Here is a 25,243-nt window from a genome sequence, read left to right as displayed (position 1 = left end):
TGCTTTTCGCCTCTCTTCTTTTCACAGCTATTTGTAAGGCCTCCCTGGACAGCCATTTGGCTTTTTTGCATTTCTTTTCCATAGGGATGGTCTTGATCCCTGTCTCCTGTACAATGTCATGAACCTCATTCTATAGTTCATCAGGCACTCTATCTATCAGATCTAGTCCCTTAAATCTATTTCTCACTTCCACTGTATAATCATAAGAGATTTGATTTAGGTCATACCTGAATGGTCTAGCGGTTTTCCCTGCTTTCTTCAATTTCAGTCTGAATTTGGTAATAAGGAGTTCATGATCTGAGCCACAGTCAGCTCCCTGTCTTGTTTTTGTTGACTGTATAGCGCTTCTCCATCTTTGGCTGCAAAGAATATAATCAATCTGATTTCAGTGTTGACCATCTGGTGATGTCCATGTGTAGAGTCTTCTCTTGTGTTGTTGGAAGAGGGTGTTTTCTATGACCAGTGTGTTCTCTTGGCAAAACTCTGCTAGTCTTTGTCCTGCTTCATTCCGCATTCCAAGGCCAAATTTGCCTGTTACTTCAGGTGTTTCTTGACTTCCTACTTTTGCATTCCCGTCCCCTATAATGAAAAGGACATCTTTTTTGGGAGTTGGTTCTACAAGGTCTTGTAGGTCTTCATAGAACCATTCAACTTCAGCTTCTTCAGTGTTACTGGTTGGGGCATAGACTTGGATAACTGTGATATTGAATGGTTTGCCTTGGAGATGAACAGAGATCATTCTGTCTCTGTGCACATTTAGGTTATGCAGACTTGAAAGTGTGATGTAGAAAATATTAATGAAGTTACTTTATACATGTTATTGGTGTTGAGTAAGTAAGTTGTATCTGACTCTTTGCACCCGCATGGACTGCAGCATGCCAGGAGATTAAAGACCAATACGGGTGTGCGCTTAGTTGCTCAGTTGTGTCCAACTCTTTGTAACCCCATGGACTGTAGCTCACCGGGCTCTTCTGTTCATGGGGATTCTCCAGGCAAAAATACTGGAGTGGGTTGCCATGCCCTTCTCCAGGGGATCTTCCCAACCTAGGGACTGAACCCAGGTTTCCCACATTAGAGGCGGATTCTGTACTGTATGAGCCACCAGGGAAGCTATAATTGTCATATCTTTATTGAATTGGAAGGTTACAATTGCAACATTAGAGGTCAACTCCTACCGAGTGAGTCTTAGTAGGAGCTCCGTTCTAAGAAATTTTCATATATTAATCCACTTACTCCTATGAACTAGCTTCCAATATTATCTCCATCTTACAGAGAAATGAACTGAGATCCAAGGTCACACTGCCAGGAAGTGGCAGCACTGTGAGTTGTTGGGAAAATACAATCAAAAATAAAAGTTAAAGTCGTGCAGACGTGTCCAGCTCTTTGTGACCCTGTGGAATATACAGTCCATGGAATTCTCCAGGCCAGAATACTGGAGTGGGTAGCCTTTTCCTTCTCCAGGGGATCTTCCCCACCCAGGGATCGAACCCAGGTCTCCCGCATTGCAGGCGGATTCTTTACCAGCTGAGCCACAAGGGAAGCCCTAAGAGAAGCGATAACTAGTCCTCAAATGAGAGGACTTGGCAGTCCACTTCGGTAATCCGCAGTCCATGCCAAAGTCCCTTGAGAATTGAGGTGTCTATCTGTGTTTGCTAATTGGCTTTACCAAAGGAAAAATAAATGTCATTGTATTTTTCTATTTTTTTGGCCACCTCCTGTGGCATGCAGGATCTTAGTTCCCCAACCAGGGATCAAACCTGGATCCCCTGCAGTGGAAGTGCAGTGTCTTAACCACTGGACAGCCAGGAAGTCCCTATATCATATCTTTATGATGAAACCATTTTGCAACATGGTGCCAGGCATCTGCTCTAGACCAAGTTAGGCTTATCTTCCTTCATGATTTTATTCCAAAGAAATGGTTGCAGGTCCTTGAGAGAGACATGCCTGGGTCTTAATACTGGCAAGAGGTGATATAGCTTTTAAGGAGAGTACGGTATGTATATTTCAAAGAGGCAGAGAAAGAACTTAGAAGTTTTCTTTTTTAAAAATTGTATTTATTTATTTTTATTTTACTTTACAATGCTGTATTGGTTTTGCCATACATCGAAATAAATGCTCTAAGAAAATGGAGGGGTTGGAAGTCTCTTCCCTTATTCTGTTTTGTTTGTATTTGCTTTTACAGAGGAAAACGCGGGTCATCAGAGATGAGTGTTCCTTACCTAAGTTGCCCTGCAGGAGCCTCTCTGCTGTTCAGCCTACAAGTTTGACTTGGTTGCTGTCTAGTTGCTCAGTCCTGCCGACTCTTTTGTAAACCCTATGGACGATAGCCCTCCAGGCTCTTCTGTCCATGGATTTCCCAGGCCAGAATATTGGAGTAGGTTGCCATGCCCTCCTCCAGGGAATCTTCCTGACCCAGGGACTGAACCTGTGTCTCCTGCTTTGGCAGGAGGATTATTTACCACTGAGCCACCAGGGAAGTCCTGTGACTTGGTTTCATTGAATTATTTTAATTCCTTGTGAAGATTTGAGATACAGATTCAGTGTCACGTTTCTAGGAATCTCTGCAAAGCAGCTGAGAGGGTGCAGGTCCAGGTACACTCACCAAGGCCCCCGGGGTGAGTGTGGGGAGTGTGTATGCGTGTGTGTGAGTGCGCATTGGTGTGCCGAAACAGGAAACTCCAGTTTGAGGTTTGAGCTTTAGTGAGCAGATGAGACAAGATACTGAGTTTCCTGGAAAAGCCACTCCCTTTTGAGTGTCAGGCCCGGAGAGTCTCAGCCTCTAATCGGGCCTCCCAGGTCAGCGTCTGCTCTCCTGCCTGGTGGCCCCATCCCCTTGACCTGCTGGAGAGGCGAGGGAATGGCCCTGTTTCCCGTCCTGTGGGGCTGGGTGCTCCTGGCTGCCGTGAGTACAGGTCAGGGGCCTGGCAGAGACAACCACTTGGTGGACTGATGGAGGAAAAGATGGGCTGGGTCACAGGGGTGCCTGTAGGTGCAGAAAGTTCTGCTCCCTGACCCCAGCCTTGCCAAGACCGCCCTGCGGTCCGCTCAGCCTGTGAAAGGACCCCTTCTGCAACAGCCTCCTTCGGCACTACTCATGGGATCCCTCTTCAGGTTTTGGCTGCAGCTAGAGATCTGGTGGTGACCACTACCCCCAGGAGCTTCAGCCTGGCCGGCCTGTGTGTTTCAGATGCAGCCACGAGCTTGGTGGAGCAAAAGCCCAGGTGGGTCCTGGTACCTCACGGACAGGCTGAAACCCTGCGGTGCATCCTGAAGGATTCCCAGTACCCCTGGATGAGCTGGTACCAGCAGGATCTCAGGGGGCAACTACAGGTGCTGGCCAGTCTGCGGAGTACCGGGGATGAGGAAGTCATAAACCTCCCTGGAGCGAATTACCGGGCCACGCGGGTCAGTGAGAGCGAGCTGAGCCTACACGTGGCCAATGTGACCCAGGGCAGAACGCTGTTCTGCACCTGCAGTAAAGACACAGTGAGACACCCTAACTGGGAAAATGAATAAAAACCACCCTCTGGGTCCCAACCACAGACCCAAACTCCTCCTCTTCCCCCTCTGCCCTGATGGCCCTCCTCAACCTGGATCTTCCCTTCTGGCCCCTTTACTACAAGCAGACTCTGCCTGCGCTTCAGAAAACACTCAGCCCAGTGAGTTCAAGGCTTGATCCGTGGCCCAACAGCTGCTTGTGCCTCTGGGGAAGACTTCTCCTTGAAGCTTAGGCTCTGTTTGCAAAGTACTGACACTAATTCCCCAGCTTAGAAGGTTGCTTCTTGGATTAAACAACCCAGTTCAGGTGAAGCCTTTAGGAAAACACAGAGTCATGTAGGAAGGACTTAATCACTGTTGGCTATTCTCTCCACAGTGGTGGTATTTTGCTAAGTTGCCTCACTCACGTCCAGCTCTTTGCAACCCCAAGGACCATAGCCCTCCAGGCTCCTCTGTCCATGGGATTCTCCAGGCAAGAATACTGGAGCGGGTTGCTGTGCCCCCCTCCAGGGATCTTCCTGACCCAGGGATCGAACCTGTGTCTCAACATCTCCTGCATTGGCAGGTGGTTTCTTTACCTCTAGTACCACCTGGGAAGACTTAACCACTGTGAACTATTTTCTCCACATGTATAAAAAGCATATTGCTTTTTAAGACCAGTATCAATGTCCGGAGGAGAGAAGGACACCCAAAGAGATCCTGGGAGCTCAGAAAAGAGGTAGAGTGAATATCTCAATGTATGACACCCCCGCCCCACCACAAACACCATTTGCGTAAACACGCACGCGTTTTCCCAATTAGATCCACATCCTCTGCCCTCCGCACCTCCTGAACTTCTCACGCCTCAATCTCCAGTTGACCTTTTTAAAAGCAAGATCCACAGAGAGGGCCTGACCTAGAAAGGACCAGGGTCTGGGTTCCGGAGTGGGGGGCTCACCAAATATTGACCTAAAGCCATGGCTCAGAAATGGATCTGCAGCCTGAGGAAGGGTACATGTGGGCTCAAGGCAGAACAGCAGGCTCAGCCCCAGGTGAATGGCCGGGAACCACAGGGAGGGGTGTTATGAGAAAGACGCCAGTCCTGAGACCCCTGCAGAGAAGGGAGACTGGACTGCCGCTGACCCACCCCGCTTCCAGCTCGGAGCTTCTCCATCCCAGACGGTGCGGTCCACGAGAGCAGGTGACTGGGGTGTCGGGTGGGCGTGAGTGAATGCGGAGGCATTTCAAAGGCAGCCCCATCTCTGGTTTGCCAGGCGGAACTACCAGCACCTACCTGCTCTTTTCTCTGCGCTTGTGGGGAGTGAGACTCTTTCTCCACCAGGGGGAGCCATCTGCCCGCGGATCGCCATGACCTGCACAGAGGTCATGATGGCAGCCATAGTGTTGGTCTTCTCTCAGTCCCTCTCAAGTGTGGTGGTGAACACCTGCCTGACTCCAGAAGACAAGGACGACGAGGAGGAGGAGACCGACAGCCTGGCATTTGGATACCTGAGTCCTCTCTCTTTGGCATTTTGGTTGAATTTTGGTCAGTGCTGTTGCCAGAAATCCCAAAGTGAGATCATCAAGGTGCCTACTGCTGCACTGAGTTTTCAAAGGGTCTGGGAGTGATGGCCTTGGGATTCCTCGAACCTCTGGCTCCCCGTCTTTAGCTTCCAGTGGGTGATTTCTCTCTTAATTTTAAATTTTTATTATTGTCTTGTTCGGTTTCATCTAGAACCACAGCTTTGTTTTCGTTTGGTCACACTGGGATGGCGTGTAGACACTTAGTTCCCGGATCAGGGATCAAACCCACGCCCCTTGCATTGGAAGCATGGAACCTTAACTGGACCTCCAGGGAAGCCCCCAGTAGGCAGTCTTATTCTGTTCCAGGTGTCCTAGCTGATGACTTTAAACCAGGGCTCTTTTCCCACCCTGGTTCCCTACTGAGCAGAACTCATTTTATGGTTTCTAAAACCCTCCCATCCTTGAAGGAAATACACAGAGGAAAGAAACTTTAAATTCTATGAAGTCTTTGAAAGCCTCATCATTGCAGTAGCTGGTGTTTATTTCTGTGCACAGGCGCAAGCTCTAGCCTGATCTTCACCTGGTTTTTGTATGATCCTGGCCCATCCAGTCACAGCTTTGGAGAATCATAGCTCTTCAGCCTGGAGAATGGGGTTTATAGGAAGTATCCCCTTACTCAATCAGCATGCTCTCCAAATCTTAATGTCTTATTAGGATCTGAGGAGGCTAATAAGTGACACCCCTATTTTCTTTACAGAAATTCTGAACAAAGTGAGATAAAGGAGGAGGCAGATGAAGAGGGAAATTTCTAGCAATGTGACTTACAGAGTTGATAGAGAATATGGCTTGGACACGTGACAACAGCAGGCTTCCTAAGGCTGTGACTTAAAATTAGACTTATCCCACCCTTCGGGATGCTGAGTCATAGATGCCGTCCTACTTTCTCTTAAAAATCCAACATGCAAATGAACAGAGAAGCCTGTTCAAAGAAGAACTTTGCAGGGGTCACATTTCCTCCTCTTTCAGTATCATTTAGCTCCTGCTAAAGAACTTTTTGCATTTTAAAGGGTAATAACTTGCTAAAGGAAAATAGACAACGTCAAGTTACTCATTTCACCTGCTTCTCCAACTCCTAAAATGGAAATGAATGACACAACACCGGTAATGTTTTGGAGCCTTTAAGAGGATTCTTTCAAGGACTCGCCATTAAAATGGGATCCAGGGGTGAAACTGACAGGTGAAGTTATTTGATTTATAGAACCAAAAGTAAGCCAAAACAACCCCCACAGATTTGATAGCAGTGGAGTGATACATGTCAATAAGCTAAAGTATTCCAGCCTCCTTCTTCTCTTGCAAACTTGTTAGTTATATTAACTGATTTAATTCCCTTTGAGCCAAAAAGAGCCTGGGTGCCCTAGAGCAGGGGTCCCCAATCTCCGGATCTACAGCCTGATGATCTGAGGTGGAACTGATGTAATAATAATGGAAGCAATGTGCACAGTAAATGTGATGCCCTTGAATCATCCCAAACCATCCCTGGGCCCTGATCTGTGGGAAAATTGTCTTTCATGAAACCAGTCCCTGGTGCCAAAAAGGTTGGGAACCACTGCCCTACAGAATGGATCCTGTGCTGAGAATGAGTCTTCTTTTAAGCCTATAAAAGAAGAGCCCCTATTTACTTGGTGACTTAGGCATGGTAGCTTCAGTTGTGTCTGACTCTTTGTGACCCCATGGACTGCAGCCCACCAGGCTCCTCTGTCCATGGGATTCTCCAGGCAAGAGTACTGGAGTGGGTTGCCATGCCCTCCTCCTCTTGTGATATTAAAACCCCTCGGAGGGATGCCATGAAGGAAGAAGGAGAATTGAATTCTTCTCAGGAGCCAGAAGATCAATCAACATTATCTAGTTCTCATTCCTGAGGTCAAGATCAATGTGAATTTCTTGAGAGTGGCTGATGCTCTGCCCTGGTAGACACTTGGAAGGAGCAGAATGGGGACATGGGGATAAGCTATTTGAGGAAGAATTAATGTACTAGAATTTTTCAAGGTCAGTTTGGAGGAGGAAAATATGGTATCCCTGAGAATTCTCACCAAAATGCTCTCACTGCAGAAGACTTGAATGAGCAGATAGGCAAGCTGGTCTGTTTTAAAGTCCTTCTTCATTGTTCTCATTGCTTTTAAATGAGAACAAGCAAAGTGAGCAATGGAACCAAATGGAGCATGTGCAGAGACTTCTTGCAAAGACCTAATTTGCAAAAATGTCCTGACCAATCTCGCCCTTAATATAATACTGGTCAAAGGCCACTCCCCATGGAAATCTATCAAGTAAAGCTCTCAGGTGGTAACTGGAGCTGCAGAGGTGAGATGAAAAGAGAAGAAGGAAGGAAGAAAAAGGCAAGAGTGTTTAACCGGGGAGAATGAAGCTCCTGGGGCAGCTGGCATCATGGAAAGAGCACATTGGGAAAATCCACCCTGTACTCTCTGTTCATCTGCTGTGTCCTAAACCCCAGTTACTTTTGGTATTAACCTCTCAGAGCTAAGCCCCTACTGAGAGTGCTGCAAAATGAACGTCCAGAATCCATGTCTGGTGCTGAGAGTTGTGTGGGCAAGGAGAAACCAAGTGCCATCATTCCTCCTATGGTGTCCCCCCTTAAACCCACTCTCCTCCCTGGGAATTCTGTTTAGTTTGATCCTTCTCAGCCTTCCAGCTGGCATGTATAACTTGCCCAAAGCACATGTGATTGAATCCAGTGCAAGTAGTAGGTGTTTTGTCACCCAAGATGGCAATCGAGTGACTTTTTTTTTTTTTTCAGTAAGGCAATGATCAATTCATTAGCGAGAACACAGTCGCCACTTCATAAATTCCAAGAGGTATGGAGTTTGCCATCATCATCAATACGGGAGGAGGAAGAGCTCCCATGTATAGTCACATACAGGGAGGCACCAGCCACCCACCCTGTGGGGCAGGCATGAGACAGACGTGTGGGATGCAACTCAGGACACCTGATTAGATTTAATTCTGAGGCTGGACTTAGGAACAGGTGGTGTCACAGGGTCTAGAATTCCTGCCATGAGAACTCAGTTGTTCCGGATGGTATTTTCAATCCAGGGTATGTAGTTAATGATCCTGGTATAGATTCCCACATCAGCTCTCAAAACACACCCATCTGCAAATGTCAGGATTCCTTGAAGTATCCCATTGCACACCGCTGGGGCAGCTGTGACTTCCTGCCAGGGAAAAGGAGACTGAGTTATTTTTCTGGCAAAGGACACAATCAAATGGGGACATTAAGGCACGGAGAGCACGTTACCTTGCAGGGCAGCCTCCTTCCTGGCACGATGCCCACGCACATCATATTGTCTCTGATGCGGATGTTTTTATAGGCTCTGCGGCACTCACCTTTGGAGATTACAGAGACATTCACATTCTGCAGTGAGTCAGGGTCCTTGTCTGGAAGAAAGAAAGAAATAGACTTCCTTAGGAGTTATGAGATACCAAACTTCCTTCTTTCCTTTCCTTCGTTTTCAACATAGTTCCTTCCCTGGTAGAAACAAAAAAGAGTTCAAACACAGAAATCAAAACCGCAGCCACTAAGACAGTAGGAAGTGATCAGATTAACAATTTCTCATGATACAAAGCGTCTATTTATAAAAGAGGTTAAATTCTTGGGAGTTAGATGGAAATACAAGACATTTCTGCAATGAAGTGAAACAAATTACTTACAATCTTTTTCTGGCAGGTCAGACATTGTAAAAGCATCCTTTAAGTTGGAATTTTTGTTTATTCAGTTTAATTTTATTTTACTTTTTGAGCTTTCAGGTTTATAATTTGCCCTACAGGTTATATTCATCACCTGTTCCTTTCTAACTTTTCAATTGAAACACACTGACATGAAACATTGCATAAATATGAGGTATACAGTATATTGATTTGCCACATTTGAATATTGTAGTATTGAGTCAGAGGTAGATGTCCCCCCGCCCCGCCCCGCAATGGTAAAGTGATAGGAGATTCATTCTCTGTGGACCAAAAACTCCAAGAGGAGAATAGTAGGACAATTAAGGGAGGAGGCTGGGCCCTGCCCAGACTACATATTTCTCATTCTCAAAGTCAAGAGGCCTCCCTGACCACTTATGCATAGAAAGTTTCCTTAGAGGTCCAAGTGGAGTGATATCAAGGGAGGCTCTACCCGTAGGCCTTTGCGGTAGAATCCCTCTTGGTTAAGAGATGCATGTGCACACGTAGGAGGATCCTGAGATATGCCAGATATGGACTGTGAGCCTGGCAAATCAAAACGACTGGCCTAACGAAACCTGGAAAAAGTGCCCCATGCAAGCGACTTAACCTGCCGTGAGGTCTCAACTCTCTCTTTCTCCGTCTGAGTCTGCCCGTGTGGCTATGAACACATACTGTGTACTCTTTTTCCTCCTAATGAATACTTTACTTGTTTCACTACTTTCTGTCTTTGTGGGAATTCATTTCTGGAAAACTGAAGAGCCACGGTCCTTGTCACTGACCACTGGTCTAGTGGCTAGAATTTGGTGTTCTCACTGCTGCAACCTGGCCTCAATCTCTGGCTGGAAACTCAAGCCCCACGTCAAGCCACTGGAGGTCAAGGCCACTAGAGATCAATATGATTGGCCACAGTCCACTTCTATCACCGCACAGAATTATCATTTCTTTTTTTTTTTTTTTGGTGGGAAAAATTAAGATCCAATCCCTCAGCAAGTTTGATTATAATACCGTATCACTATCTATATTCACTTTGTGTGCTTAGTCGCTCAGTCTTGTCCAGCTCTTTGCAATCTCATGGACTGTAGTCTGCCAGGCTCCTCTGTCCATGAGAATTCTCCAGGCAAGAATAGTGGAGTGGGTTGTCATGCCCTTCTTCAGGGGTTCATCCTATACTGTGTATTAGATTTCCAGAACTTATTTATCTACTAGCTGCAAGTTTGTACCATTAGACAATGTCTCTCTTATTAATATTTTCAGAGTCTGAAGGAATTTAGAGAGATCTAAGCCTAGTTTTTCATTCATCAGGTCAAAAGTATCCAGTATCTGCTAAAAAAAATCACGCAAAAAGTGGTTTCTCTTAAACCCATAAAACTTGGATTTGAAACTAGGTCTCCTCATTTCTAATTCAAATCATTTCCTTTATATCAATGGTTCACACATATTGTGAATTCTGAAGATCTATAACAAAATGTTTCCAACCTGCAACAAAATGAGAGAAATAAGAACAAAGAAGTTTCCATACACATGTTGGGAACTTGCCGAGGATTCTTCTTTGGGAGGAAGCATATTATTTTGAGATTTTGCTTCTTAGGGGTGTGTTTATTTCAGTATCTTTATTTGAAAATAACATATTAATTTTTTAAAAGAAAATGATTGAGATTCTTTGCCTTATTTTCTAGTCTAGCAGTAACTGTATAGCTCAACTTTTCTTTTGGAAAGGCCTTTTTAAAAAATGCTTACTTAACTACTTCATGAGCCAGATCAAAATAAACTGCATTTTTTTGTAAGTTACGTCTTTTTTTGATTAAAATGACATAACACAAAACTCAAGTTATCTCTCAAAGGACAAGGAATTTCTACTTTTTTTTCCCCCACTGGAATATAGTTATTTATAATGTTGTGTTAGTTTCAGGCATACGGCAAAGTGAATCAGTTATACATATATCCTTCCTTTTTAAGGTTCTTTTCCCATATACGTCATTACAGAGTGTTGAGTAGACTTACCTGCACTATATATATAGGTCCTTATTAGTTATCTATTTCATGTATAGTGTATATGTCAATTCCAATCTCCCAATTTATCCCTTCTGATTTTCTGATGAAGCGAGTGAATATTCATTTTTAAAATGTTGCCAGTTAAAAGTCTTAAACTTTTGCTGATCTGTATCACAATTTTGCATAAAGAAGTTCTGCATGATTGAGCACAATATTGTATATTTATCTTGTGTTTACTACATAAACATAATTTTGCTCTGTTTCAGGGCTTTAAGTATCTTTAATGCCTGCAATGGTTTGAAACCATCTATTGTAGTTTATGCCTCATTTCAGAATTAAGAAAATTAAGGCTTCAAAGGTAAAGTGACCAGTGAGCTGTCATACAGCAAATGAAGCCCAGAATACAAATGTCTTCTTCCCACTAACACATCTGTCAGATATGAAAGCAAAGATGCAGAAAGATACAGAAAAGACTTCAGGACTGCTACAGTGAGACTCTGGAGAAGGGAAAGGAGATGAGAGGATGAATGGAAAGGCTAGAAGAAAGTTCGGTGGGGAAAATGGCAGGAGCTAAGGAATTGTGTAGGTGGGAGAGGCGCGTGTCTGGTTCTGAGAGCCACCCACAGAGATCACACAGGTTGTAGGCCCAGGTGGAGACGGTGCACATGTCGTCTTCAGCAGCAGGCTCTCTGGGCAGGCTGACCATTTTCACGTAGTCATTGAGTGCAATATGGGTTTGCAGCTTGATTAACATGAGGTTGTGCTCAATAGAAGTGATGGAAAATTGTGGGTGACGAATCATCTTCTCGTAACCAACCACTTGTATATATTTTTCTTCATATATATTGGATGGTTTTGTAACCCCCAGTGCTAACTGAAGCCTCCTGGAACAATAGAGATGTTTGTGAAAAGACTGAACAGACATGGATTATCCATCCTTCTGGACCTTTATGGGGTTTCCCTCATGGCTCAGATGGTAAAGAATCTGCCTGCAATGCAGGAGACTTGGGTTCAGTCTCTGGGTTGGAAAGATCCCCTAGAGAAGGAAATGGCAACCCACTCCAGTTTTCTTGCCTGGAGAATTCCATGGACAGAGGAGCCTGGTGGTCCAAGCTCCATGAGGTCACAAAGAATCGGATATATGACTTAGCAATTAACACACTATAAGCCTTGATGAGCTCTTCCCCAAAGCCTTTTCTCTACTACTGAACATCCCCAGAACGTCTCTCAAATCCCATTTAACTGAGTGGACCCCAGGGAGGATTCTGGTCTGTGCCCAACCTGAGAACTCAAAGCGTAGTGTGATGTTGGAGGCTTATTACTCACAGTAAGTTACAGTGTGCAGCTGTAATCACCCAAAGAGGGTGGATCAGGACTCCAACACAAGGCAAGTAATCAGACTTCAAGTAGATCAGGTAGGGGGGAGTGATGGCGTCTTTGTAGTCTGGATCAAAGGTCAAAGCAACTGGACAGAGACACATAGAACACAAATTCTGAGATTGTTTTTCAGGTATTATTTGAAAAAAAAAAAACAAAACAAAAGAAGAGAACTCAATAGGCACGTTGCCCCACCCTTCTCTCCAGGATTTTTATCTGTAAGTTGAATATGTAAACTGGATCACTTTGTTGTAAAACATGAAGAAAATGATAAAAACATATATTTCATAAGATGAAAGGGATTTTCCCTTTTAGTTGTCATTAGGTGTTCTTCAAAGTATGGATCAAACACAACCTTCCTTAAATACCTTCCAAGATTCAGTAGATGTATGACAAATCAGCTCATGGAGAACTTCCTATCTTTGCCACGTTTAGAACGCTTTAGCCAGTATTATCCCTTTCTCCTGACAATGCAAGGCTGGATGATACATGTCATTTAAAGAACAGAGCAAATGTTAACAGAGTCTGACAAGGGAGGTAACCATTCATTCAACAAATAAATATTGAGCATCTAGTATGTGGCAGGCTCTAAGCGCCACATTTAGAGATATGCCCCCTGCTGTCATACATTCTGATGAGTGGAGACATTCAGTAATAGTAAATACAGGAAAACATCAATGGTATAGCATGTTGGGTGGTGATTAGTGCAGGGAGCAAGGGAGGGGAACTATCAGAGGTGTGCGTGCACGTGGGTATGTGGGGGTCATTGCGCAGTATTGCATCAGCAGTTGGGAAGACCTCAGGGCTAATGTGAGAGATGAGCAATGCAATGAAGACATGGGAGTTAATCAGGTGTCTAGGGAAAGGAATTCCAGTGAGAGAATATGTCTGGAGCAAGAGTCCTAAGGCCTGTTTAAGGCACATCACAGAGGCCAGGGTGGGGGACAGGGAGAAAGGCAGGAAGGGGAAGAGGCCAAAGAGGTGATACGAGATTTTGTAGGGTGTTGTAAGGACATGAACTTGTCCCCTAGTGACACACGGAATCTCTTCAGGGTGTTGTGTAAAGGAGTGAGGATAATTTCCTTACAGAGAAGTGTGGCATGTAGGTATATAAAGCAAAGAGCCCTGTTAGCAGGATGATTTGGTAATAAAGACAGAAGAGGGTGTCTTGAGCCATAGCGATCTGTGGAGGTGGTGACATGTGATTGGATTTAGGAAATGTTTAGAAGACAGAGACGGCAACAGGTTCTGATCAGATTGAGTGTGGGGTATAAGAGGGGATCCATGCATACCTCCAGGTTTTTTGCTTGAATGACTGGAGCCATGTCTGGACAAGACCTAAACCCCTGAATGTTCTGCTATGTCCATTAGCTGGACCCCTGTTTTCCACCCTGGACTCCACTTCTCATTCGCGCATACCAAGCATCAGTCCTGTTCTCCACAGGCCCAGTCAGGCCCCTGTCTTCCTTAGAGACTCTAGGGTCAGGTTTCAGGGTCCATGCCTCCCCCGAAAGCACCCAGGCAATCACCCTGAGGCAAAGACCCAGGAAGAAACCTGGTGGGAAGTGCTGAAGGAGTCAGTCCTGCACTTGCAGTCTGGAACCTTGCTCCTGTCTTCACCCATCTTTCGTGATTCCCTCAGGATTTCTCTTGGGCAGTTAAGGAGAAAGACATGCAGATACTCACCAGGCAGGTTCAAGAGAGCCCACAGAAGGATTAAATTCATAATCATGTTGAAAGCCTTTTCAAAAGATGAGGTTCAGTGCCTTGAAAAGGATGCCAAGGAAGGAGAGAAGAATACTAAGATGAAGCAGGAAGGGCTTCTAGAGTTGGAACAACTGTCATCTGAATTCTTTCAACTGCAGGATTGAGTTCCAGAAGAGCAGGATGTGGTGCCAGATATCAGAGGTGCATTGACAGAGACCGGATGGCTTGGTCCTTGACACAGTGCAGAACGGGTGTGGAATCCAGCATCTCTCACCCCCTCTTCAGGGAAAGATGCACCTAATTTGAGAGGTGCTAAAGCTCGCGGAGCTCCCTGCTGTATAAGTCTCAGACCCCATGTCTCTCTCTGAACTACAGACTGATTCCTCCTACCTTTGTGATGCTAACCCTCACCTGTGTGACACCGACATTTATTTCCAGTGACCAAAACCCCACCCTCGGGGGCTGATCTTGACCCATTTGCCTGACACTAAACTCCTCATTGAGATATATGAGTCCTTTCTTCCATGTCATTGCTCATCCATTCATTCTCTTAGCCAGCCAGTGATTTACACTATGTGTCTGACATGTGCCAGGCTGTATGCTGATACAAGAGGTACCCAGATATGAAGACACTGCCCCAACTGCAAAGAGTTATAGACTAGTGGGAACAGCAGGTCTATAAACGGGCGATTGTGAAACAAAATATTCAGAGCTAAAAATCTAGATATACCCGTCTCTAGGGAGAAATATTTGCAAAATGTGTATCTGCTAAATGATTTGCATCTAAAACATACTATGGAATATGAAAATTCAACAATATGTAAAACAAACAACCAGGTTAAAAAGTGGGCCAAAGATCTGAACAGTTTACCAAAAGCATTTGTCTGCCCAAGCTGCTATAACAAAATAACACAGACCAGGTGGCTTCAACAACAGACTTTTATTATGTTACTTTGTTGTAAAACATGAAGAAAATGATGGAATCAGTTGTAGTAATTCAACACGCATGATCAGGGTACTAACACATTCAGTTCCTGGTGAGAGCTCTCATTCCAGTTTGTGGCCAGCAGCCTCTCGCCTTATTATCATGTGATGTTTCCTCTATAAGCAGAGTAGCAGTAATAGTGCTCAGCTGCTCAAAGAGTGAGCTGCTCATGGGGTCATGTCTGACTTTTTGCAGCCTCATGGACTATAGGCCTCTAGGCTCCTCTGTTCCTGGGATTTCCCAGGCAAGAATACTCGAGTGGGTTGCCATTTCCTCCTCCAGGGGATCTTCCCAACCGAGGGACCAAACCCATGTCTCCTGCATTGGCAGGTTGATTCTTTACTACTGAGCCATCTGGAAAGGCCCTGACTGAAAGTTTCATGAAGTTAACTGAATCACTTTGCTGTGTGCCTGAAACTAACACATTGTAGTAAATCAAGTATGCTGCTGCTGCTGCTGCTAAGTTGCTTCAGTCGTGTCCGACTCTCTGCGACTGCATAGATGCCAGCCCATCAGGCTCCCTGTCCCTGGGATTCTCCAGGCCAAGAATACTAGAAAAAAGTAAAAGAAGTGATCAGATGAGCATTTTATTAAAAACTCTGCAACAAATATAGATGTGATTCAATAAAGAGCTCTGGGGGCACTGATCAGTGAGTCAGAGACAGAAAGCAGGGCGTAACTAGAGACAAGCCCACTGGAGAAGACAAGCAAACAGGGGGGCTTGTGGTTTAGATGGACCAAAGGGTACAAGAAAAAGAAGCGGTGTTGAATTAAATGGGCTTAGTGTCCAAATGTGAGAATTTGGTTTTCTTGTATGTGCCAGGATAAGCTGCGGCGTTCATCATAACCCAGCCATTTTTTTTTTCCTGTTCTGTTGTTGTTTTAATTTGTTTTGCTTTGCTTTGATAGGAGAGAAATGCATCCACACTCAGAGGGTATCAATATAAAAAAACCAAACCCCCTCAGCAATCTCTGCAGACAGATTCACCATGTCCCTCATGAGATGAACGCCAAATCTCTTCACTCTTTGAAGTCTTTTTCTCCTCTGGGGTGAGTCTCTCTGCTCATCTCTCTGTTCCTTTTTCCCCTTTTAACAGATAATCCCATGTCATGCCGTCCCTCTGCTACATGTAACTCCATAGCCTCTCATATATCACTCGGTCCCCTATTTTTGGGTCATTTGACATCTTCTCGATGCTGTAATTTTAGGTGTTCAGGTCAATGGGTTTGGGATTCTGTACATTGCCGCTTTATGCCAGTGTGAGAGACGCACTGATCGTAGGTCAAAGCCCCTCGCAATAGCCCAGAACTTTACTTAAGGCTGCACCTATTACCTATAAACACAGAAACTGCCTCATTGTTTCATTATCATCAGAGATCCAGATCTTTGCTAGAAATGGCCACCTCTATTTCCTTCAAGGATCTCAAACATAACATGCCCCACCTTGCTCCTGATCCATTACAGATGGAAACAGTACTTCTCTTTATATTACCATCTAGTATTCTTGCCTGGAGAATCCCAGGGACGGGGGAGCCTGCTGCCATCTATGGGGTCGCACAGAGTCGGACACGACTAACGTGACTTAGTAGCAGCAGTATCAGAACCACCATCTACCTTGTTGTTCAAGTTAGAAACGGGGGTGATCCCTGACTCTGCCCCTTCTGTTTCTACTCACAGTCACTGTGTTTAAAGCTTACAGACTCTGTGTTCTTACATCTCCCAATTCAGACATTTGACGTTCTATTTACCATGGTGGCTTTGATGACTAAGCCCCTGATGCCTACAAGATAAAAAAAATCTAAATTCCTTTACCAAATAGGTCAGGCCTTTTGCTATCTAACCCTTACCTGCATAAATAATACTTTTCTATCACATTCTCTCTTCCCTTCTATGAACAATTTATTTTCCACCCTTCAGCATTACTTATTTACATGTATTTTCCAGAACATAATGGTTTTTACGCTTTTCTGACTTTTATCTAACTATACCTCAGTTCTATGATACTCTCCTCTAATTTGTTGGCCTCTTGGGTGGCCAACAAAAAAAAATATATTTTTTCCTATATTCTCACTGAACTTATTGCTCATCTCCACTGCAGTAATTATCAGCAGGTAATAGAACTGGCTAATTGATGGCAAAGTCTGCATTATATCTACTCATGTACCCCTAGCGTACGTGCATGCACGCATGCTCAGTTGCTCAATTATGTCCGACTCTTTACGATCCCATGGACTGTAGTCCTCCAAGCTCCTCTGTCCATAGGATTATCCCAGCAAGAATACTGGAGTGGGTAGCCATTTCCTCCTCCAGGGGATCTTCCCAACTCAGGGACTGAACCCACATCTCCTCTGTCTCCTGCATTGTAGGTGGATTCTTTGCCACTAAGCCACCTGAAAGCTCCAGGCATATGCCCGGGGACATTTCAAATAGCAGACATTACAACAATTTTTGAATGAACAAATGGTTGGGAATGTGGTTAGATTTCTCATCATGTTTACAGTTTATATGATAGAGGAATATGTTTTTAGTGTCACAGCGCTTTAGTGTCATTTCTTTTTAATAAATTCTGCTCAAGAACAAGAAACATAATAAAGAGAGTTGTAGATCCAGGCTGGAAATCGTGAAGATACTGCACTGAGGGGATGGAGCACCAGAGACCCCTCAGTAGCTTTCAATGATGCTCATAATCCATCTTGAATAAGAACTGATTTCTGTGAAGAATCCTTCGTTTCCAAGGGTGACACTTCCTCTTGACCAGCTCAAGATTCCATGTACCCTCCCACTGCAGATGGCCGGAGCTGCCGAGACTTCCTGCCAGAGAGAGGGAACGGGGGGTCAGTGTTGCGTTGTTCCTCATCCAACAAGGATTTATTCTAAGAAGTGGCACATTGTGATAGCAGAAACTTCTATCAGACTGGAATCATTTTTCTTGAGAGGGGAGAACCCTTTCTTCACATCCATGCAGGTCTCACCTCTCTAGGTTTGAATTTGACCAACCTGAGTGCAAGTAGGAGGAGAAAGGACAAATGACTCTCCCCTGACTCTCTCCCACTCTAAAGGAAGGCAGGGGAATGGATGACCAATCCACAGACTGAGGAGGCAGAGGAAGACCGCAGGCCTTCTGCTTGGATACCGCTTGGTCTCCTGCAAGCACCTTTCCCAATGGACCCCTTGCCATGTGCTTGTCTGGAGATAGCAAAGATACCTTAGTGTCGGATAGGGTCTTTAGAGGCTGCCCCATGCACATGGTGTTTACTGCCGTTCTTTCGTCGTGCATATTCTGGCACTCATAGTAGGGACGAGTATATTGGTTTATCCAAGTCAGGATGTCAGGGTCAGTAACTGTGGGAAAGAGAAAAGTCCAGGGTGACTCTCCTTATCACATTTACTCTTGTGATCAGCCTCTGTTCTGTGAATACACTGCATATATTTATAGTGGGTATCAGACATTCCATCCTTCTTAGCGCCCCTTGGTTCAGTATCTCTGTGTCTGACCAGTGGATTCAAAGCATTACATGAGTCTTACATCAGATATCATCAGATCTACAATTCTCTCTGTACTGTGCATAACCTGGAAAGCTTAAAATCCCACAGGAAAATTATGAATGATTATGAGGAGAGAGAGAAAGAAAGCTGTTGTCTATAAGAAATCTTCCTTTTGGGGACTTACTTCATCATCTTTACATTTAATCATAAAGGGAGAAAATTATTTTTAATGTGTTTTAAACTCTGTTTTTTTATAGTGAGTTCATTTATAAATGGATTATTTATAAGTACATATGTATATATATAAATTTACATATATAATTTCCCCTAAGAAGTAACATTTCTCATCTTACTTATTGCAGTTGTTACTATACTGTTAACCTCAGGATGTAAGGAGTCTAACCAACACATTATGTAATTTTAATCTCTGGTGGAGAGTAATAAGGAGGAAGGAAGCAAAAAATTGACTAGAGATCTCTCAAGTTAAACCTAGCGTTACTTATAAAGCAGAATATTTTGGATACATTTCCAATCTAATGTTTTAAATCAAATCAGATCAGGAAGCATCAGGTCAGAAAAGGATGAGAAGAGTTATGTTCAGTTTTAACTTTTCTGGAAATCTAATTGAAATACTTAGAACAAGTGAGGTGAAAGTAACCTACTTACTTGAAATAGTGAATGCTTAATAAATATTGGGAGGCTGGCCCTAGAGAGCTTACAGAATTGATTTGTCACTGTGATTCTGCCATGACATGCAGAGCCCGTGTGATGAAACTTTTTGTAGTTTTATTTTGCTTTCAAGTGGTATGTCATAAATTACTTTGTAAAATGTGAAGCAGTTACTTTGAATACGATTTAAAAGCTTCAATTTGTTCAGAAAATATATTCACTTAGATTCTCTAGAACGTTGCTTCTAAATTGAAGTTGCCAAATTTCACTGGCACTGAGAATACAAAAATGCTCACTTGTTACCTTTACAAAACAGACTGATAGACCAAAACAGTCTCCTACTTTTTATTTGTTGTTATAGAATGTATGACTTGTTCTCTAACCAGAGGAGAAAGGTTTAAACCTGATTACTATCCACAACTTGCCTTAGTGAGTAGGCTTTATCAAGCCAGTCCATCAATGTCACCCTTTAAAGTCAGCATGTTAGACTCCTCCAATAAACAACGGAGTGCCAACCAATCAGCAACAATCTCACCCAGGTAATCAAGCCTCTACAGATGGCATCACCTCTGTTCAGCCTCTGAAAGTCCTCCAGACTCTCAATGGAAAGCTTCCCACAAACCCCGTATAAGCACTGCTTAGGACTCTGTACTGCTCTTTGAGACTGTGCCTGCTCAGCACTGCTCTTCTATACTAAGCAATAAGTTCAGCTTTCTCATTTCAGATATCAAGTAATGGTTCCAGTACCCTCTGTTAATGAAAGGGAGGATAATGGTAGTATAAGCTACGTCCTTCACTTGTGTGTGTGCTGTGTGCTCAGTCATGTGTGACTCTTTGTGACCCCCAGGAACCTGCCAGGCTCCTCTGTTCATGGGATTCTCCAGGCAAGAACACTGGAGTGGATGGTCATGCCCTCCTCCAAGGGATCTTCCCAACCCAGGGACTGAACCCTCATATCTCTTGCATCTCCTGCACTGCAGGCAGATTCTTTACCACCGAGATGCACCTGAGAAGCGCTTCAGGTATATCCCTCTTCATTTTCCCCAGCGCCAAAACCTTCCCAGGATGAAGAACACAGAGTCAAACACTTACGGTTTTTATAGTTACTCCAGGTCCAGGTTGGGATAAAGCAGGATTCATTAAGTGATAAGGGTTCCATAGCTATGGCTATGGTTCCCACCTGGGTGGTGATTTTAGCAGCCTCAGACAGTTTTATCATCATCAGGTCATCGTTCAGATATTCTGAGTTGAAGTCAGGGTAGGGCACAGTCATCGAGTAACTCTGGGTCTGCTCATGCTTATTTTTGATGTTGGGTTGATAAATTCCCAATCGGATTTTAACACTATGGAAGAAGCAAGACAGGGAGATTAAAAAAAAAAAAAACAAACCAGGGTTTACAGAATGTCAGAACTGCAAGAAGTGTCATAGGTGACTTTCTTTAATCATCTAATCATCTTCATTTTATTTCTTAGACCTGAGAACCAAAGTGACCTGCCTTGGCCTGTAAAATAGTAGTAACAATAGTTTATAGGGTTGTTGTATTAGAGTCAATGTATATACATAAAACCTGACATGGTATCTGCCACCTAGAACATACTCAGTGGAATCTAGTTGTTGTCATCGATGATGTTAAGGATCACAACGACAACCTGGATAATCTGAATGAGTAGGTAACAGATATGGCCCCAGAACCCATTATTCCAGAGGTCTTTGCCTGCCCTCCACTGTCTGAAACAACTCTGGAGCAAGTATATTGTACCTGCTGTTTCTGGATAGTCTTAGGCCCTTTCCAGCTCCTTTTGGGCCCATATCCTTGTATTTACTGAAGTTTGCCTACGCTGATTATAGATTCAAAAGACTCTTAGCAGCCTAACAGGACTCCCACTGACCACTTTCTGTGATATTTCCTGGACAAATTCAAACCCACCCATTTCTATTGCCGGGAGTCCAGTCATGTAACAGACACAGGAGCCACTGCCTGCCAAAAGACAGTCTGTGCATTAGGTCTGGCTGAGAGAACAAAATCCAATTTTCCAATGCCACTTCCTGGAGCGGATGGACTATATTTCCCGCCTATATTTCCTTTGTATTTCTCACTGACACAAAGCAGGGGGTCGATCTGTGTTTGAATGAACTGTCTTGAACAACCAGCTGGCTGAAAACTCTGAGTTAGAAGTGACCCTTGTACATTCCTGAAACTGTGACTAGGTTGCAATTATCTAACACTTTGCCACACACAACAGAGACACCGGTTTGTAAAGGACAGCGTCATCTCGTGCCGAGCTCCTTCTCTCTTCTTACCTGTATCACATGGCTTCTGCCTAACACTTCACCCTCAGCCTGTGAACACCCACCCCTACTCACGAGAGTCTCTGTACACTCTTCCCTCTGCCTAGAATTTCCCCCAGAATTTATTCAACCTGGCTGCATCCTCCTCTTTGTGTCCATCTCATCTCTTCAAACAGAACTGATATGATCACCCTAACTAAAGTAGGTATCTTGTTTTATTCCTGTATATTGCTGCTTAGCACTCCTTTCGATGTTTTATTTTGGGACTTTTATTTGCTTTAGTGTATTTCCTCTACCAGAATGTGAGCTCCATGAGGAAAGGCTAATTACCATCTTGTTCCCTTGCTGCTTTTTCCTTTCATTAAGCAGTCCCTGGAATATGGTAAATGTTCCAGAAGTATGTTGGATGAAAGTCAAAAGTGTTAGTCATTCAGTTGTGTCCAACTCTTTGCCACCCCTTGGACTGTATGTAGCCTGCCAGGCTCCTCTGTCTGTGGAATTCTTCAGGCCAGAATACTGGAGTGGGTGGCTATTCCCTTCTCCAGGAGATCTTCCTGACCCAGGGATCGAATCCAGGTCTCCTGCATTGCAGGCAGATTCTTTACCATCTGAGCCACCAGGGAAGCCCTCAAGTAGGTTGGATGGATGTCTATTATTTATTTTCCATGAGAAGGAGACTTCTGACATTCCTCTTCATCTCCTCCTAAACTGCCCAAATGTATCTTTTTCCCCATTGGGAAGATGACTCTCTCTCTTCCTGGGTCTTCAGATTCCCTGGGATGCCGTTAGAACTTGCTGGGATGCCTCACAAGAACTGCTTTTAAATTTTATTTATTTATTTTTAAGTGAAGGATAATTGTTTTGCAATACTGTGTTGGTTTCTGCCATACATCAACATGAATCAGCCATAGGTATGTCCCCTCCTTCTTGAACCTTCTTCCCATTTCCCATGTCTCATCCAAACTCAACCGGGTTGAGGGCCCTGAGTCGTATAACAAATTCCCACCGGTGATCTATCTTACACGTGGTAGTGTGTATGCTTTGATGTTACTCTCTGTATTTGTCTCACACTCTCCTTCCTCCCCTCCCCTCACCCGTGTCCTCTCTATGTCTGCCTCTCCATTGCTTCCCTGCAAATAGTTTCCTCAGCACTGTCTTTCTAGATCCAATAAGCATCCATTTATATAAGGTATTTGTTGGTCTCTTTCTGACTTCCTTTACTCTGTGTAATAGGCTCTAGGTTCATCCACCTCATTAGGATTGACTCAAATGTGTTCCTTTTTACGGCTGAGTAATATTCCATTGTATATATGTATCACAGCTTCTTCATTCATCTGTTGATGGACATCTAGGTTGCTTCTATGTCCTAGCTGTTGTAAATAATGCTGCAATGAACATTTGGGTACATGTGTGTTTTTTTAATTTTGGTTTCCTCAGGGTATGTTTTAGCAGTGGGATTGCTGAGTCATATTGTAGTTTTATTCCTAGTTTTTTAAGGAATCTCCATACAGTCATCAGACCTGCTTTTGTTTAAATAGATCCCCCCTGGCTCCCAAGAGCAGAGAAATACTTACGGAGAGGGGCAGTGAGCAGCGGTCAGTACCCACTGAGGGTGAATGAGTGTGCCCACACAGGGTTCTGGGAAGGACTGCAGGTAGACCATATAAGGGATAGTAAAATCTACTTCATTCGTCTTCTCAGGGTTAGATTCTTCTGCCAGAATGACTCCTAAAGAATCAGTGGGGTCACAGGTAGAGAGATAGGGCAAGAGGTGAAAGTTGGCTATGATAGTTTTTCCCACCCTAAGGTTTTCAAGCTAAAATAGTCTTCCGCTGCTGCTAAGTTGCTTCAGTTGTGTCCAACTTTGTGTGACCCCAGAGACGGCAGCCCACCAGGCTCCCCGTCCCTGGGATTCTCCAGGCAAGAACACTGGAGTGGGTTGCCATTTCCTTCTCCAATGCATGAAAGTGAAAAGTGAAAGTGAAGTCTCTCAGTCGTGTCCAACTCTTCGCGACCCCATGGACTGTGGCCTACCAGGCTCCTCCGTCCATGAGATTTTCCAGGCAAGAGTGGGGTGCCATTTTTCCCTATTTTATTTTAATTGAAGGATAATTGCCTTACAGTGTTGTGTTCGTTTCTGCTGTACAACAACTCGAAGCAGCTATAGGAATACGTGTCCCCTCCCTTTCGACCTTCTCTCCCTCCCACCTCCATCCTGCCCCTCCACGCTGTCACAGAGCCCTGTGCCATGCTCCCTGTGTTATATGGCAGCCTCCCACCAGCTGTCTGTTAATATTCACACACGGCAGTGAGTGTATGCCAATGCTACGCTCTCAATTCACCGCAAACTCTCCTTCTCCTGCTGTGTCCACAGCTCCTTTCTCTGTGTTTGCCTCTCTTTGCCTGCCCTGCAAATAGGTTCATCTGTCCCATTTCTCTAAGGGAAATCATGCATGTCACCCAAGCTCTACACATTAAGAAAACTGATACGTGTCTTTTCTTGAGATGGAGGTATACTAAAGTTCTGTGAAACTAACGCAAAGGCATATCTGAGGCTGATCATAAACCCTGATTGGCAGTGCTGTGTATAATAAAAATGAAAAAAAATTGCTACTTAAAAAATATTATTCTAAATTCACTTTTGCCAGGAATGAAAGTAAAAAAGTTAAATCCTACCTTGACTTTGGTGCTGAAAGGAGTGGAAGAGCTTGGGGGAGGGACCTGAGGCTCTCACCCCTCTTCCCAACCTGCACTTACTCCTCCAGAGTCCATCTGCCCAGAGAAAGGGAAGATGTACTTTTCTGCTCTCTGTCCAGGAGTCCTGGGAGAGTGCAGGGCACTTATAAAGACATATGCTAACTTGCTCGCAGGTGCACAAGAAGCTTAGAGAGACCGTTGATGGGGTGAGCCATGCATCAAGAGTGATACCTTTCCTTCCATTAGCAGTTAATTGAAGGATATGCCCACCACCTCCTCTCTCTTCAGTTTTGGCCAGCTACTTCCTTCTCTGATCCATGTGTGTGTATGCTCAGTTGTTTCAGTCATGTCCGACTCTTTGAGATCCTATGGACCATAGCCCACCAGGCTCCTCTGTCCATGGGATTCTCCAGGCAAGAATACTGGAGCGGGTTGCAGTGCCCTCCTCCAGGGGATCTTCCCAACCCAGGGTTCGAACCCATGTCTGTTATGTTTCCTGCATTAGCAGGTGAGTTCTTTACCACTAACACCACCTGGGAAGCCCCATCCTCCCACACATCACCACATCACTCCCTAAGCAGCAACAAGACCTAGACTCACCAGCCATGCTCATGAGCATGAAGAAGACACAGCACTTCATGTCAGGCTGGGATCTTGCCAGCAGCAAAGTCAAATCAAGCTCTCAGCTGTCTCAATCTTTAGTCCAAGTAGCCTTGGCAAGAACAGCTTTGCTGGCGGGGGGTGGGGGGTGGGGGGTGGGGGGGGGTGGGGGATATTACTTTGTGGGGGTAGGGAAGGAGCAAGGATGCTAGAGCAATCTTCAAACTAGCTCTTATCAAAATCCAGTTATATAAGGCACAGCTGGGAGCTGGCTCTGATGTGGGTGAAAGAGGAAGGGGCAGACACGTCCCACCCCTGGTGCTTCTTCTCTGACCCTAAAGATCTCAGGAGTCATGAAGTACCTGCTGACATCCCCCTCCCCTTTCTGTGACATAATCATTCTTTGTTGTCCCCTCCTCCCTTTGTGATGGTGAACCTTATTCCCTGCCCTCACTTGTCATCTCCGTTTCCCCAAGAATCCCTCTTCTCTTCTCAGAGACTCCTCAAACATTGGGGTATGACATAAAGGTAACAAGGCATCCTCCCCTCCCTGTTTTAGTGTTGAGGATGCTGTGGTCTTCACGGAAGTCAGCAGCAAAGTTAGGACTTGAAACTGAGTCTCCAGATTTCCTCTGATGTGTTGAATTGTACCTGAGTCCTGTGCTCTCAGAAAACACGGGTGTGTGAAGAAGTTTTGGCT

At 44.5% G+C, this 25,243-nt stretch overlaps 2 protein-coding genes and 1 gene segment (V, D, J or C); 1 reads left to right on the top strand and 2 right to left on the bottom strand.

The window, feature by feature from the left end:
• Positions 2,744-3,529, top strand: LOC102181021. The segment is given in 2 exon segments: positions 2,744-2,912; positions 3,188-3,529. Coding segments are annotated over 2 exon segments (384 nt in total).
• Positions 8,013-14,181, bottom strand: PRSS58 (protease, serine 58). Its single transcript, XM_005701261.2, has 5 exons — positions 13,795-14,181; positions 12,058-12,196; positions 11,356-11,615; positions 8,312-8,451; positions 8,013-8,228 (listed from the first exon to the last, which is right to left on the bottom strand). Exons 1-5 carry the CDS (start codon positions 13,838-13,840, stop codon positions 8,079-8,081), a joined length of 735 nt encoding a protein of 244 aa, XP_005701318.1. The 5' UTR covers positions 13,841-14,181; the 3' UTR covers positions 8,013-8,078.
• LOC102178440 (serine protease 58-like) lies at positions 17,348-24,583 on the bottom strand. The gene is made up of 5 exons (XM_005701262.2): positions 24,544-24,583; positions 22,821-22,974; positions 20,049-20,299; positions 18,007-18,143; positions 17,348-17,612 (listed from the first exon to the last, which is right to left on the bottom strand). Exons 1-5 carry the CDS (start codon positions 24,581-24,583, stop codon positions 17,463-17,465), a joined length of 732 nt encoding a protein of 243 aa, XP_005701319.1. The 3' UTR covers positions 17,348-17,462.

Source organism: Capra hircus, chromosome 4, assembly GCF_001704415.2.
Source record: "Capra hircus breed San Clemente chromosome 4, ASM170441v1, whole genome shotgun sequence".
Taxonomy (NCBI): domain Eukaryota; kingdom Metazoa; phylum Chordata; class Mammalia; order Artiodactyla; family Bovidae; genus Capra; species Capra hircus.
The sequence above is the reverse complement of the archived record's forward strand: the minus strand, read 5'-3'. Positions and strand labels throughout refer to the sequence as shown.

Coding starts and splice junctions, on each gene's coding strand:
- PRSS58 (XM_005701261.2), bottom strand. CDS start 13,840: ATGATTATGAATTTAATCCTTCTGTGGGCTCTCTTGAACCTGCCTG. Junction 12,197..13,794: donor GGCTCTCTTGAACCTGCCTG/GTGAGTATCTGC, acceptor GTCTCTGTCCAG/TTGCTTTGACCTTTGATCCA. Junction 8,229..8,311: donor GAAGGAGGCTGCCCTGCAAG/GTAACGTGCTCT, acceptor TTTCCCTGGCAG/GAAGTCACAGCTGCCCCAGC.
- LOC102178440 (XM_005701262.2), bottom strand. CDS start 24,583: ATGAAGTGCTGTGTCTTCTTCATGCTCATGAGCATGGCTG. Junction 20,300..22,820: donor GCTGCTCACTGCCCCTCTCC/GTAAGTATTTCT, acceptor CTTCTTCCATAG/TGTTAAAATCCGATTGGGAA. Junction 18,144..20,048: donor CTGGAGTAACTATAAAAACC/GTAAGTGTTTGA, acceptor TCTTTCCCACAG/TTACTGACCCTGACATCCTG.